The sequence below is a fragment of the Pristiophorus japonicus genome, chromosome 14 (assembly GCF_044704955.1).
Source record: "Pristiophorus japonicus isolate sPriJap1 chromosome 14, sPriJap1.hap1, whole genome shotgun sequence".
Classification (NCBI taxonomy): Eukaryota; Metazoa; Chordata; class Chondrichthyes; family Pristiophoridae; genus Pristiophorus; species Pristiophorus japonicus.
The window spans coordinates 67911119-67927777 of NC_091990.1; the positions used below are offsets into that span (position 1 = coordinate 67911119).

Genomic DNA, 16659 nt, shown 5'->3' on the forward strand with positions numbered 1-16659 from the left:
ATGTCTCAGCAGTTGCAGCTGCTCACTGACTGGCCTCAGAAGCAAATACAATTACCTGTCGATTTGCATAATCCTAGTCTGGACCTTAAAGGCACAGGCCAGGCTGGCAGCTGAACAGCACAACTGTGCTCCATGCTGAAGACCTAAGGCTCCTATTGAGCAAATGTCAACATACACTTGAATGTCCTGTGTCAACACTGCCACCCCGCCCCTCAATCCCCCCCAATGTAAGTCTCTGAGGCTCATTAGGTTATATTTAGGGTTGGTACATTTAGGCCCTGTTCTCAGTCAGTGAGAAGTTTGGGGGTTAGTAAAGTCAAAAACCTGACAATTTATATATTGAAATGAGTAAAATATTGCTCTGTAGTTTGTTATGAGCTGGGTTTTCATTTTCCTGTTGACTTTAACGCTGAAGATTCCTCTGGGATGTTTTGGCTGCGCTCCAGTACTAAAGGATTTGAAACCGGTTGGAGGGCGAAGAAGTGGATCCAAATATCCCGAGGAATGTAACACACAGTGAAGGTAACAGGAAATGGCAAACCCACTCGTCTCAGACACGAGGACAAGGGATAATACTACACATACACCGACAAGGAATTTGGAAGTCTTTGTTTGTCTGTGCTCTTTGAGGAAACACACTGCCATGAGAGTTTGGGCATGGAAGTGATGATTCAGGTCAGGAATTTAGCCTACCAATAATGGGCAGCTCCAGCACAATGTGATTAATGGGACGCCTCGCATCTGAAAACTAAGTGAATTAAAAATTACATTTCAGGAACTTCAGTCTGCCCTACCTATTTTATTTTGCTTCAAGTGACCTCTGCACCATTTGGGAAAGTGGAACATCTGGAGGTGAGCACAGCTGGATTCAGGTTGGATCATGCTTCCTCCGGATGTTGAGTTTATTTCTAACCTGCCGCAATATGACGATCAAGGTATCTAACATTGCCTGTCCTGTCAGAACACAATGAAATAAAGCCACACATAGCTAACCCACTCCTGCCAGAGCTTATCTCGGCAGTATCCTAGACTCTTCACAACATATTTAAAGGGTCATTTCATGAGGTTACGCTCCTGGAGGGGAGCATCGCCCACCAGGTGTGTGTATCAGGGATTCGGGCGCATGCTGTGCGTAAATATCAGAAATACACCCAGTGAGCCAGGCTTCCTGCTGGAATTCAGAGCGAGTGAATGATCCTTTAACCCCTGAATAATTCTGCTAAAACTGCCCAGACAGATCGGGAAAACTGCCTCCTAACCACAGAAATAAACACCACCTGGCCCCCGAGCATTCAGGGCATTGGCCTGGTCCACCCATCCAGGTCCCACTAGCTATGGACTAGCTATGTGGAGGGCAACAGCTCAACAGCATGCCATTAAAGGGTAAATGTTGTGAGGCACCAGCACCGCAAGCACATGTTGCAAACGGCCTGCGTTTATGCAATATGTGCGTGAGATGATACAGTGGGGTCTGGCAAAATGTACCCTTAACTATCAGTGACAGAGTGAACATGGGGGTGGGGGGGTGGTGGTATCGTGTCAGGACTCGGCCAAAACTGATTGCAAGTCTGCTCACTGCACTGTAAAATCCCGGACTGCCAGCACCGGACCGCTCTGAGTCTGGTCTTTGGAGGACATAGCGACACCGTGCAGTGCCAATCTGACACATGTGGCCTTCAGACCCCCACGGTCCTATGATCTTAGCACCACACGTTAACTATCTCTCCATCACATTGTGTGAGCACTTGTTTGTTGCGTGCTATTTGTAAATTTAAAATCTCATTAAAAACATGATTGAAAACATACCCCGTAAATGAAGAGCATTGAGCGGGGACATTCTCAATTCCATCCGCACTTTGTGCGAAGTTGGACACCTCAGCAAGGCAGCAACAGGGCACTGCACGTCAGACAATCTGAGCAAAGGATGTTAGGAGCTGTGACAGAGGAGTGTAGAAAGCTCCTTCCACTGGCTGGTACCATTAAAGGGCATGCATTGAAGAGTAGCACTAAAGGAACACGATTAGATAATTACTTTTACGCAGAGAGTTATTAGGACACTAAATGTCCTACTCGAAACAATGATGGAAACAGAGTTCACAATAGCTATTACAACAGAGGTGAATAAAGTATTTGAGAAAAACTTGTTTTGTAAAGGGTATAGGAATGGGACGAAGTAGATATCTCTTTCACAGAGGCAGCACTGGTATTCCGGATTGAATAGGGAGAGGGCCGAGATTGGGACTGTGTGCCGGCTGGAGAGGGTTATTTTGATAAATTGCTGCACTTTTCAGATGCCCACAACCTCGCACCAATCAATCATTCTGTGAACCAGGGCACTGTGAGCCCCACCTCCACCTATGTATGTGTGGAGACCTATGTCATGTTGCCTTACTTTGGGCGGGAGTGGATAAGACAAGTAGAAGTGGTGGGATATCGAGCGGGACATGTGATCCCACAGTGTCGCTTCTTCCCCCGACATCAGCACAGGCCGGACACTGTTGGATGTCTTCATTGCGGGGGGAAATGGGCAGAGCCCCGGCACAACTGGGGCCCAAGTCCCACCGCTCTCCTGACCAGGGATGTCAAGCCCATATATGCAGAGAGGTGACAGCCTTCACAGTTGAATAGTATGCTGATATTGTGTGGGGTCTGGAGCTGCATCCCAGCGCCTCCAGGAAAGGATGGGAGGAAACAACCACAAGAAGATGCTAAAACCAAACCAAATATCGGCACCACCAGGAGTATGTTCCTGCAATTTCCCCGCAGCACGGTTAACATTGGAGAACACTGCTACACGAGGAACGTTGCAAAGTACAGAAGGTTTCCGCAATGCACGGAGCCTCAGCGGAAAGGTTGGACCAGCCTGAAGTGTTGCAGCTCAGCATTATGTGGCCGTATTCATCTGCATTATCCAGTCACTGAAACACAGACATTCCATTCTGTTTTCCAACTGTGGTGAGCAGGCGAGGGAATATACTTTAGTTTTCTTTATTTATGATGAGAATGTGGAACTCGCTCCCACATGGAGTAGTACATGAGGGAGAAAGCAATAGAAGGATATGGTGATTGGGTGGGCCGGTGGGAGCAGGATGCGTGGAACATAAACCCCGGCACAGAGCAGTTGGCCGAATGGCCTGTTTCTGTGGTGTAAATACTGAGACCGGGCTGAACCTCCTCAAGCATAGCACTACATTTCTGGTCAAGGTGCTCTCCTACTTTCAGAAATTAGGCCCAACGACCTCCTGCGATGCTAAATTCTCGAGGCTCTTCAAACCTAAGGTTGGCTTCATCTAACCAGCACTTCTATTCTTGTCAACCTTGTCCTGAATAAAGGCCTAGCCCATTCTCAATAAAAACACATGATTCACAGATGTTGGTTTTAGAAGTCAGGTTGATCATTGAAAATAGTGAGCCAAGCTATTGGGGGAGTCACTGAGCAATGCGAGACCTGGAGTTCCCAATGCAATGGGTAAAACACGAACTCCTTATCACCTGCTACCCACCATTGTCCAGGTACAACATTGTCCAGGTACAACTTCACATCCAGTCTGGAGATGGTCATTGATTAGCCACAACGCACTGTTGTACATCTTCCCCCAAAACATGTCCACCGGGATTTGCAAACCACCGACCCCTCACCGAGCCTGCTGTCAGAGATCGAGAACAATAAAGTTCGCGGTATCTCAGAAACACAAGGCTCGGAAACCTTGTCCCCATCAGCTGCAGAATTGGAGTTGTATCTGTGGCCTGTGATTTTACTAAATTATGGCTCCCTTTGATCCAGCATTGACGGCTTTCTTGTGCAGCAGTCTAATTGCAGAGAGCGGGCATCGCAGGCACTTTGGGAAATGTATTAACAGTAGCTCATGTGTTGTTTGGAGATATGCCTTTTGGCAATTTGACCAAACACTCTTTACTCAGGGGCTAACTGACATTCTCTTAGACAATCTTTGATGCTCATATTTCATGGAATAAACACAAAAGCCAAATCAACAATCTGGACAGTCATCCGATATTAAATGGTAAGCCAAGAGAGTGTCGCTTTCCAAAACATCTGAAAAACAACAGAATTCTGTTACAAGCTGATGCTCCCATAGACAACCGAGCTCAGGCAGAAGATCCATTTTATACAATAGCTGTGGACCCAGAACAAGCATCATCATCAGTGACATCATCAGCAGTGAATCTTCAGTGACATCACCATCCATGACATCACCATCTGTGACAACACCGTCAGTGACATCATCAGTGACACCACCATCAGTGAATCATCAGTGACATCACCATCCATGACATCACCATCCATGACATCACCATAAGTGACATCATCAGTGACACCCTCCATGACATCATCAGTGACACCATCCATGACATCACCATCAGTGCCACCATCAATGACATCACCATCCGTGACACCATTAGTGACATCACCATCAGTGACATCACCATCAGTGAATCGTCAGTGACATCATCAGTGACACCACCATCAGTGAATCATCAGTGACATCACCATCCGTGACACCATCAGTGACATCACCATCAGTGAATCATCAGTGACATCACCATCCGTGCCATCATCAGTGACATCATCAGTGACACCACCATCAGTGAATCATCAGTGACATCACCATCCGTGACATCACCATCAGTGAATCATCAGTGTGACACCGCCTGTGTATGCAGGCCTGTGTATCTGTGGCTGGCCCTGACACTTGGGTTGATGATATGAATGTACAGTCCCTGGGGAAGCCCACCTGCTGAGCGCACATATCAGGGCACATTGTCTGTGATCTTCCAATTTCCCTGGCTGGTGGGAGTTGCTCCTCCGAGTACATTCATGAGACCGGCCTCTTTACAAGGCAGCCTAAACTGTCAAACCGCTGTTTCTCACATAACACTTTCACATTACATGGTGAATACATTTTAACAAGTCTACCCAATTCTGTTGCTAATGTAGCCAGCATTCTAAACATGATGTAGGTAAGCTTGGCCTCTTGTACTCAATTGTTAAATAATACAAGAGAAGCAATGTATTTTTGAATTCCCCAAGAATACAACCTGAGTCTTTAGTATTAAATGGTGGTTACTGGGAAGGGAAAATGGTTTCTGGGTGCTTCCGTAAACCATGGCTTCAGGATATGCTGTACACCTCTAGATATGGGGCAGGAGTTCCCCTGACTGTTGAATAGGCTTCAATGAATCATTGTAATAACATTTGTCAGACTGGTTGCTAATTTATTTAAAAGGGGGAAATCTATACTGCTGAATTGTTGAATTGTGACTGTTATAAAATGCAACTACCTGTACACTTTCCTGTCTCTTAATCATTCCTTGTGCTGTCTTTTATGCAATAGGACACTACTGGTTTGAAGCTGTCTGGGGACAGACATTTTGTGTATAATTTCCCCTCATATGATATCTGTTTGGTTCCACTGGCCTCGTGAGTAGGAGTACATTGCCCCATCCAATGCCCACTCATGATGTCACTAGGATGGATCTTCATAATGGGGAATTTGAGCACAAGATGTCTCAGTTGGTAGCACTCTTCCCTCGGTCAGAGGTTGTGGGTTTATGTCCCATACTGGCCAATCTAACCTGAGCGTGGAGTGCAGTACTGAGGGAGATATCTGCCCTTTCCAGTGGTTTCATGAACATAAGATCCCAAGGCACAATTTGAAGAGCGGGGAATTCTCCCAGTATTTTGACCAATATGTTTCCTTAAGCCAACAACACCACAGAAATAGATGGACATCTTATTGCTGTTTGGAGGTTTTTTGCTGTGTTCAAAGTGGCTGCATATTTGGCTGCATGACAGTCACTGTACCTGAAAGGAAGTGGGAAGCAACCTGAGACGTTTCTGAGAGATGTGTTCAAGCCCTTTGTTTTGTGCCCAGCCTGCTTCTAACCAGCAGTTCAAAAGCATAAAACACAGTAACAAGACATAACTGAGAGGCACAGATACAATTATACTGTTATCACTCTTCATAAATGTAAGATGATGTGATGATTCACTGAAATACACTCCCCTTTAGACGCTTTTATGATTTCTCAAATAGGATAAGACTATCTAATCTAGTGCCAGACTGCACAAAGACAGGGAGGCCTTTGTGATGATATACTAATGATGTCCTCACAGCAGCACTACCAACACTTGTAACTGTGTAAATAATTTATTGGTTTGATGCTTGTTAGTCACAAGGATAGAGATAAAGATCAGTCTTCTTTGTCGCTTCTATTCTCTCTGCTTCCTATATGATCTCCCTCTTCTATCACATACGTTAAAATATTAACAGATTTGTGAGTGTCACACAGCGCCAATATTTAAACTTGTGTTTGTGCTTGGCTGTTCCAGCTGTGGCTGATATTACAGCTGTTATCTGAATCAGATATAGGTTGACAGACAGGGGGCTGGTAAGAATAGTCCTCAAGTACTGCATTTCTAAGTATAGTTATTGTGGTCCTTATAGGAGTCTGTCTATTGTTCTTTTACTTAATGTGAGCATAACGTGGGACTAGGTTAGACTTCTTGTGCATTTTATATACCAGTTACAGTCCATGGGCACCTAGAACTCACTGAGAAATGCTGTCCGGGTCTGAAGTCTAATGTGAAGATTGAGCTGGAATATTGTGCTTTTTCATTTTATAGCCTTTCGTTTTGATGGGACGACAATCACAGACTAACGCCCACAGCGATAGAAAATCTCAGCCATAATGTATTGGGGTATTCTTATCTTTAAATCTCCAACCTTCCAATAAGCCCCTTCTCACAACAGGATTTGATTGAAGTATCTTTGACAAAAAAGAAGCCCTTTCTTTAACATCCTGCCTTGATACAGAAACAGCAAGGTCACTCTCATACTGCTGACCACTCTCAAACAGACTGTTGATCTTGGCCAGAGTCCTGAGAATATGGTCGAAATCTTTCTGCAATCCAGCTTCTAGTGACATTGTGTTATATTGTGTTTAGCCTGACTTTTCACATGCTTCCTTTGGTGCAAAAAGCCAACCAACCAGGCATTTCAGACACACCTCAAATATGATAAACAGTTTCATTGGAATGTTCTGAATAGAAAATAGGAATTGCTCCATTTTCTAGCAAGCCGATCAGTGTCTTGGCCAATATTACAGCTCTCACTGTGGATTGCCTAGTGCAGACGCACTGTTGAAGTTGAGGCTGGAAGATGTGCCTTATGTAAAAACATTCACAGGCCATGCTGATGCATTGCTTTGTCTGTTGTTTGGGAATCGCCGGAGACATCATCCAAGTTTATTCTGATATTGGGCTAGTGACGGTCCTCGAGACCACAGAAGATATTCCTTGAAGTGTTGGGATCTGTTCTTCAAAAGTTGATCATTGATACAGAAAAGACATCATTAAATTAAAATGAAAAACAATAATGATAGTTTTTAAATGTCTTCTTAGATCTGTTAGTGCCAATCCACATAACTAAATTCAGTCGGATTATAGATGAGCCTGGGTCACCTGGACCTTCTAATGATCTTACTCTAGGTTTGTAGTGGCAGATATATTCAACGTCTGGGTAGACATGGAGATATCTGTAGTGTCCACTGGGCTGTGATAGTCAGAAGTCAGATCCTGGTCAATTAGAGGAATGTTCATGGCAGCCAGAGTCAATGCTGTCACTGAACCTTTGCTTAAACTCTGGCTGTAGATCATCAACAACATGTCCAGCTTTTGTTCGATGGACTGCACCTGGAATATACAGAGCAAAGACTTAGTGCAAAGAACCAGAAATGGAATGAAGCAAGGATACAGTGAGCCCAAACTACCATTGTCCATAGTGTTCAAGCTATATTAAAGTGTGGTCAAATGCTAAAATGGAGATGTAGTCGGTGGTATGGTTGGTGATATAATGATTTGTAATCACACGTTTTCTGCCCTTCCTTGAGGGCGGTACTAGCAACATAGGAACAGGAGGAGCCTTTTACCCCTCGAGCCTGTTCTGCCATTCAATGAGATGATGGCTGATCTGCGGCCTAACTCCATTTACCCGCCTTGCCCTATAGCTTTGGTTAACAAAAATCTATCAATCTCAGTTTTAAAATTAACAATTGAGCCAACATCAACTCCCGTTCGCGGAAGAGAGTTCCAGACCTTTACCACCCTTAGGTGTAGAAGTTTTTCCTAATTTCATTCCTGAAAAGTCTGGCTCTAAATTTTAGGCTATGTCCCCATTCCTAGAATCCCCAACCAGCGGAAATAGTCTCTCCCTATCTACCCTATTTGTTCCCCTTAATATCCTGAAAACTTCGATCAAATCATCGCTTAATCATCTAAATTCCAGGGAATACAACCCTAGTTTGCGTAATCGTACTCATAACTTAACCCGTGGAGTCCAGGTATCATTCAAGGAAATCTACACTGCACTCGATCCAAGGCCAATATATCCTTGCTAAAGTGTGGTTCCCAGAATTGAACACAGTGCTCCAGGTATGGTCTAACCAAGGCTTTGTATACCTGTAGCTTGACTTCTACCTCCTTGTATTTTAGTCCTCTAGATATAAAGGGCAGCATTCCATTAGCCTTTTTGATTATTTTCTGTACCTATCCCTGACATTTTCATCATCTATGTACATGGACCCTAACTCTCATTGGACCTCTGCTGTTTCTAGCTTTGCAGCATTTAGAAAGTATGCTGTTCTATCTTTTTTTGGTCCAAAGTGGATGACCTCACACTTTCCTATATTGAAATCCATTTGCCACAGTTTTTCCCATTCACTAAATCTATTAATATCTCTTTGTAATTTTGTACACTGCCTACTGACTCTTTCTGGGGTATAAGTTCCATAGTTGCTTATAGCTCAAGTGACCATTCTTCAGATTAGCCTAAGTAGTAAAAGTTAGACGGCTAACCTATAATGGAAAGCATCACAACCAAGTCTGGGTCTATCCTCATGTGATCTCCACACAAGCGGATTCTCCAGCAGGGTAACTGGATAATGATTAGGAGAGGAGAAAACTCCAGGTTTGCTGAGGACACCAATAGTGCCCCTATTGGCACCTTGGCAGAGATCAGCTAACTCAGTGCAAATGGGAGAGCAATCTGGGACCTTATTGCTTACTATACTTACACCCAACCATGCAATGCAGTCAGTAACTGGGCCATTGGGAATACACCAGCTCTCCCACTTCGAGAACCTTTCTCAGTTGTCAAAATACATCAACCAACCTTTACTTCCCCCAACAAACACACAATTCCTTCATTGTAGGAGGAGCTGCATTAGCTACCGCACAGACACAGCCTGGTCATCAAACTGCCAGTCTGCAAACTCCCCTAACATGAACTATGCACAACCTTAATATTGACTAGCCAGTAACAGACCCAAAGCAATGCTGTCAGCTCTAGGTAACGTACCCAGTGTCTTCAGCTCCGTCAGATCAATCGTTTCAGCAGCAAATTCAGTTCCTTTCTTAACCCAACATATTTGAGTCCTTATAATGATATGCACCCACTGCTTGAAATTACGTGTGACAAGTGAATCATTGCATTGTATGTATCTGAGTCGGAGGGGAGGGGGAGGGGGGTTGTTGAATCTCTTTTAGTTATGCATACCTGTATCTGAGAGAGAACAGCAGAGAAAGGGTTAACATAAAGGAGAGAGGTCCTGGAAGGACTGCACCTTCATTCGACAAGGGGACAAGGTCTAGATAAAAGGCAATGAATTTAGACATATCACACAAAGAGGTCTTTGCCAATAATCCGTTCTGCTGTAGAGAGTTTTGGTGAAGAATGAAGGATGCATGTTACGTTGCCACTTTCTTAAGCTTTGGGTTTTTGGTCCTCCTTTAAAAACCCATCCCCTTGCCCAGAGCTTGCTGGATAATTGCAGGTAAGGGCTGAATCGATTTCCTTCTCTTAAACATTTTATGTAATTTATACTCATTTTGTTTAAAACATTGTGTGGCGGGGTGGGGGCAAGCACATCCCAACATAACTCATCTCCCCACCCAGGACAGTTACTGCTGACCCCCAAAGTTTGTGGGGTCAGGGAGAGGTCCTATGATTTGCATGGCAATGGTGGGTGCCTGCCCCACAGATTCCAGCGCAAGTACCATTTGGGCTATCGTGGAGACCTGGCATTGCAATCCTACAGAAAATTACCTGTTTCTCCACTTTTATCACCCGTCCCATCATGCTCAGCTCATCAAACAGTTCCAGTTCTGGTGGGACTTTGTCTCCTTTTTCCCGCAACTTCTTGTCTGTGGGCATCTGACCTTTCCCAATGATTTGGTCAACTCTGCGAAATGTAAAACATTTGAAAAGTCATCAAAAACCAAAGCAGTGATGTTATGTCCTGTATTCCTTCCTTTTATGCTAAAGGAATTAAAAAGAAACAAAGGCAGAGTGGAGAAACAGGACAGAACTTTTCAATGTGTTGGGAGACTGGGCTCAAGACTGGAAAATGATGAAAAACTTGGATAGTGTTATGTGTTATGCATGTGGGCAGGGCAAATGTTCAACATTCATACACCCTGCAGGGAAAGGCATTAAAGATGGTGGAAATAGAAAGAGATTTGGGCATTCTAGTGCATACATCCTTAAAGGTACACGAGCAATGCCATGCCATAGCTAGAGCAAATAGGGTGTTGGGGTATATCCATAGGACAATTGAGTATAAGACGAGACGTACTGTTTTGTCCTTGTACAACATCTTAGTCAGGCCGCACTTGGAATAATGTGTCCAGTTTTGGTCTCCTCACATGGTGGGTGATATTGAGGCTGTGGAAAGGGTGCAGAGGAGGTCCACTGGACTAATTCCAAGTCTAAAGCATCTTAATTATCAAGATAGGTTAAAAGAATTGGGACTCTTTACCTTTAGAGCAGCGTAGACTATGGGGGATTTGATTGAGGTTTACAAAATAATGAAGGGAGTAGACAGTGTTCCAGCTGAGAGTTTATTTCAATTAAATGGGTTAGGCAGGACCAGGGGGCACACATTTAAGTTGTATAAGACCAGATCTAGGTTAGATGTGAGGAGGTGGGTCTTTTCCCAGAGAATAGTAGACCTCTGGAGCAAGCTGCCGTTTCATGTGGTAGATGCAGACTCACTGAATTCCTTCAAGTGAGAGCTGGATCTGTTTCTGGTTGCGGTGGAGATCACCTCTTACAAAAGGTAGTTACTGCAGGGAATTTAATGGCCAGAGTGATCTCCTGGACTAGTTTTGATCGCCTAGCTGGGTCGGAGAGGAATTTCCCGGATTTTTTCCCAAATTGGCCTGGGTTTTTTAATCTGTTTTTTTGCTTCTCCCGGGAGATCACAGGGTTCAGGGTGGGGTGGATTGTATATGTTGTGATACACAAGGTATCGCAATTGTGTGAGACAGTTGTGTGGACACTACCCCACACCACTGTTGCGCCTTGCATATAGCAGGTGGTTTATTGGAAAGTTGCGAATGCTTTGAACATTAATGGCCCGAAAATTGCAGCAATTTTCTTGCCTGCTGTGTGTGGGCAACACCGGTGGGGCGGGGCTTGGAAAATTCTGGCCTTTGTCTTCTTCAAGCAATCCATACAACAACAGAGGAGAGGCGTGGAAATATGGGGAAGAAGTTCCAAAGCATAGGGCCCACGCAGCTGAAGGCATAGTTACCAATGGTGGAGCATTGAAAATGGGGAATTTGCAAGAGGCAGAATTGGAGGATTGCAGAGATAACAGAGGGTGTTAGGGCTCTGCAAACCAATGTGCATCCGGCCATGAGGAACCTAAGTTCTAAGGTAGTGGTGAGGAAGTTGGGGGTGTTTTCTTTAAAGTACAGGAGACTGCGAGGTGACCAAAATCAAGATTTTAAAATGATGAAGGGTCTTGACAGAGCTGGTCCAGACAAATTGCTTTCTGCGGTGAAGGGTTAAATCCTAGGGGTACAAGATAAAAGTTAGGTTGTTATGAGTAAGAATGGAAGTTTTTCCGCAAAGGGTAACAGAGTTCTGTAATATGTTACCGGGGATGGACACTGAAGCTGTCAATGGGCTCAGGAGACAATGCAATGCGTTTCTGGAGGGAGAAAGGGCAAAGCTTGCTAGCTCTAATGGCCTTTTCCTTTATCTAAACATACTGGGCCCAAGTTTCCACATGATTTGCGCCTGATTTTTAGGAGCAACTGGTGGAGAACGGACTAGCTTAGAAATCGCAATTCTCCACATTTTTTTTTCTGCAGTTCTAGTCAGGTAGAACAGTTCTACTTTGGAACAGAATTTTTTCTTCAAAAGGGGGCGTGTCCGGTCACTGACGCCTGATTTGAAAGTTTCCACAGTGAAAATGTACTCCAAACTAAAGTAGAATGGAGCCAGTGAAGATTTTTGTAGAACTGAAAAAACCTGTTCTACACATTAAAAAATCAGGCGCAGGTTACAAATTAGGCGTCCAGAACGAGGTGGGGGGGGAAAGGGAACTCATTAAATTCTACAATAAATCCTTATTTATACTTCTACAAATATTATACAAATAAATCCAACCTGAATAAACATTTATAAGCCAAGAAAAGATTAAATAAACCATCTTCCTACCTGTGTGAAAGTGCTTCAGCCAGGGAGAATTCTGCAGCCGTTCGTGCCGCTGAGCAGGGGGTGGGGGGGGAAGAAAGCCGTTCGTGCCGCTGAGCGGGAGGGGGAGAGAGGGAGAGAGAGAGAGAGAGAGAGGGAGAGAGAGAGAGAGAGAGAGGGAGGGAGAGAGAGAGGGAGGGAGAGAGAGAGAGAGAGGGAGGGAGAGAGAGAGAGAGAGAGAGGGAGGGAGAGAGAGAGAGGGAGGGGGAGGGAGAGAGAGAGAGGGGGAGGGGGAGGGAGAGTGAGAGAGAGGGAGGGGGAGGGAGAGTGAGAGAGAGGGAGGGGGAGGGAGAGAGAGAGAGAGGGAGGGGGAGGGAGAGAGAGGGAGGGAGAGAGAGAGAGGGAGGGGGAGAGAGAGAGGGAGGGGGAGGGAGAGAGAGGGGGGAGGGGGAGGGGAGAGGGGTGGAGGGAGAGAGGGGGGGAGGGAGAGAGGAGGGGGGGAGGGAGAGAGGGGGGGGAGAGGAAGGAGGGGGGGGGAGGGAGAGAGGAGGGGGGAGGGGGAGGTCAGGTCGGATCGGATCCAGTCCGGGAGCGGGAGTCGGGTCGGTTCGGGGGGCGGGAGCGCGGGTCGGGTTGGGTCCAATCGGAGGGTGGGAGCGGGAACAGGAGCACGGGGGGGGGCGGGGGGGGTGTCGGGTCGGGTCGGGGGGTAGGGAGCGGGTGTCGGGTCTGGTCCGGAGGCAGGGGGGGGGGGGGGAGTGGGTGTCGGGTCTGGTCGGCGGGGGGGAGCGGGTGTCGGGTCTGGTCCGGAGGCAGGGGGGGGGAGCGGGTGTCGGGTCTGGTCCGGAGGCAGGGGGGGAGCGGGTGTCGGGTCTGGTCCGAAGGGAGTGGGGGGGGGGGGGGAGTGGGTGTCGGGTCTGGTCCGGAGGCAGGGGGGGGGGGGAGCGGGTGTCGGGTCTGGTCCGGAGGCAGGGGGGGGGGGAGTGGGTGTCGGGTCTGGTCCGGAGGGAGTGGGGGGGGGGGAGCGGGTGTCAGGTCTGGTCCGGAGGCAGGGGGGGAGGAGTGGGTGTCGGGTCTGGTCCGGAGGCAGGGGGAGGAGTGGGTGTCGGGTCTGGTCCGGAGGCAGGGGGAGGAGTGGGTGTCGGGTCTGGTCCGGAGGCAGGGGGGGGGGGGAGTGGGTGTCAGGTCTGGTCCGGAGGCAGGGGGGGGGGGGGGGAGTGGGTGTCAGGTCTGGTCCGGAGGCAGGGGGGGGGGGGAGTGGGTGTCAGGTCTGGTCCGGAGGCAGGGGGGGGGGGGGGGAGTGGGTGTCGGGTCTGGTCCGGAGGCAGGGGGGGGGGGGGTGTCGGGTCTGGTCCGGAGGGAGTGGGGGGGGGGGGGAGCGGGTGTCAGGTCTGGTCCGGAGGCAGGGGGAGGAGTGGGTGTCGGGTCTGGTCCGGAGGCAGGGGGAGGAGTGGGTGTCGGGTCTGGTCGGGTGCGGGGGGGGAGGAGCAGGAGCTGACCGTGGGAGGAGCCTTATTGACGCAGCCCCAGTGAGGCCATTCAGCCAGGGCTAGGGGCTGCGTGCTTCGGGCCCCTCCCACACAGTTCGGCGCCTGGAGCTACTGCACTTGCGTGCCCACTGTAGCGCGCATGTGTAGAGGTCCCGGCACTGTTTTCAGCGCAGGGACCTGGCTCCGCCCCCCCCACAGCTCGTGCTGGCTGCGCCGAGGGCCACAGGACCTGCAGGTATGTGGAGAATACCGAGGATTCTTTTAGGCGCCGTTTTAGGCGCGAAAAACGGGCGCCCAGCTCGGAGGGGCGCCTGTTTTTTTTCTTGTGGAAACTTGGGCCCACTAATCCTCATCTTGCATTCTATCGCCAGAAACATCAGAGTTAGCAGTAACAGTGTCATTTGACATTTGTTTTAGCATCTCACCTCCTTATTTAGCATCAGTTCCATAAATCTAGCAGTTTTGTACAAAGAGTTCCACAATCCTACCGGCTTAGTACACAGAGTCAACAGCAAACACTCCCAGGGCAGGTACAGCACGGGGTTAGATACAGAGTAAAGCTCCCTCTACACTATCCCATCAAACACTCCCAGGGCAGGTACAGCACGGGGTTAGATACAGAGTAAAGCTCCCTTTACACTGTCCCATCAAACACTCCCAGGGCAGGTACAGCACGGGGTTAGATACAGAATAAAGCTCCCTCTACACTGTCCCATCAAACATTCCCAGGGCAGGTCCAGCACGGGTTAGATACAGAGTAAAGCTCCCTCTACACTGTCTCATCCAACACTCCAAGGGAGGTACAGCACGGGATAGATAGAGAGTAAAGCTCCCTCTACACTGTCCCATCAAACACTCCAAGGGAGGTACAGCACGGGGTAGATACAGAGTAAAGCTCCCTCTACACTGTCCCATCAAATATTCCCAGGGCAGGTACATCATGGGGTTAGATACAGAGTAACTCACCATTTACAAATATTTGCCAAGATTTTGAACAAATATTTTGTATTGATCTTTATTGTAGAGGACACGATAAACATCCCAATAATAGATAATCAAGGGGCTGTAGGGAGGGGTGAACTTAAAACAATCACTATCACTAAAGAAAAAATACTCGGTAAAATAATTGGACTAAATGTGAATAAGTCCCCTGGACCTGACGGCCTGCATCTTAGGGTCTTAAAAGAAGTGACTGCAGAGATAGTGGATGCATTGGTTATAATCTACCAAAATTCCCTGGATACTGGTGAGGTCCCAACGGATTGGAAAACCGCAAATGTAATACCCCTATTTAAAAGAGGAGGGATCGGTGCTGGGGCCTCAACTATTTACAATCTATATTAATGACTTGAATGAAGGGACCGAGTGTAATGTAGCCAAGTTTGCTGATGATACAAAGGTGGGTGGGAAAGCAAGTTGTGAGGAGGACACACAAAATCTGAAAAGGGATAGAGACAGGTTAAGTGAGTGGGCAAACATTTGGCAGATGGAGTATAATGTGGGAAAGTGTGAGGTTATCCACTTTGGCAGAAAAAACAAAAAAGCAAATTATTATTTAAATGGAGAGAGATTACAAAATGCTGTCAGACAGAAGGACCTGGGGGTCCTTGTGCATGAAACACGAAAAGTTAGTATGCAGGTACAGCAAGTGATCAGGAAGGCAAATGGAATGTTGGCCTTTATTGCAAGGGGGTTGGAGTATAAACGCAGGGAAGTCCTGCTATAACTGTACAGGGTATTGGTGAGGCCACACCTGGAGTACTACGTACAGTTTTAGTCTCCGTATTTAAGGAGGGATATACTTGCATTGGAGGCAGTTCAGAGAAAGTTCACTTGGTTGATTTCTGAGATAAAGGGGTTGACTTATGAAGAAAGGTTGAGCAGGTTGGGCCTATACTCATTGGAGTTTAGAAGAGTGAGAGGTGATCTGATGGAAACATATGAGATACTGAGGGGGCTCGACAGGGTGGATGCAGAGAGGATGTTTCTCCTCGTGGGGGAATTTAGAACTAGGGGGCATAGTTTAAGAATAAGGGGTCGCCCATTTAGAACTGAGATGAGGAGGAATTTCTTCTCAGAGGGTCATAAATCTGTGGAATTCTCTGCTCGAGAGCTGTGAAGGCTGGGTCATTGAATATATTTGAGATAGACAAATTTTTGAACGATAAGGGAGCAAGGGATTATGGGGAATGGGCAGGGAAGTGGAGCTAAGCCCAAGATCAGATAAGCCATGATCGTATTGAATGACCGGAGTAGGCTTGAGGGGCCAAATGGCCAACTCCTGCTCCTATTTCTTATGTTCTTATGTACACTGCCCCATCAAACACGCCCAGGGCAGGTACAGCATACGTTAGGTACAGAGTGAAGCTCCCTCTATAGATAAGTACACAAGATAGAAAGGAGTAGAAAGATATGCTGATAGGCTAAGATAAATGACGGTGGGAGAAGGTTTGGTGGACTAGTTGGATTGACTGGATTGTTTCTGTTCTGTACGATTCTATGGCTGGATTTTGGCTTTTTGGATTTCGGGGCGTTAATCGCGGCGGGGCCTGAAAATAGTTTGCGCCTCCGACTGCAAGTTTCGGCGAAAATGTATGTTGGAGGAGTGTTGCCGTTAAGTCAGGCGTTACACAACGGACTTTGTGCGCCGAACCGAACCTTGCGGC

At 47.1% G+C, this 16659-nt stretch overlaps 1 protein-coding gene across 1 annotated transcript in view; it reads right to left on the reverse strand.

The window, feature by feature from the left end:
• Positions 1-7120: 7120 nt before the first annotated feature.
• The window catches only part of LOC139279602 (potassium voltage-gated channel subfamily KQT member 4-like), a 624511-nt gene continuing 614972 nt past the window's right edge, over positions 7121-16659 (reverse strand). Inside the window, exons 19-20 of the mRNA XM_070898720.1 lie at positions 10125-10260; positions 7121-7714 (exon numbers count right to left, since the gene is read on the reverse strand). Of these exons, the coding sequence (XP_070754821.1) occupies positions 7502-7714; positions 10125-10260 (349 nt within the window). The 3' untranslated portion in view covers positions 7121-7501. The remainder of the gene's footprint in view (positions 7715-10124; positions 10261-16659) is intronic.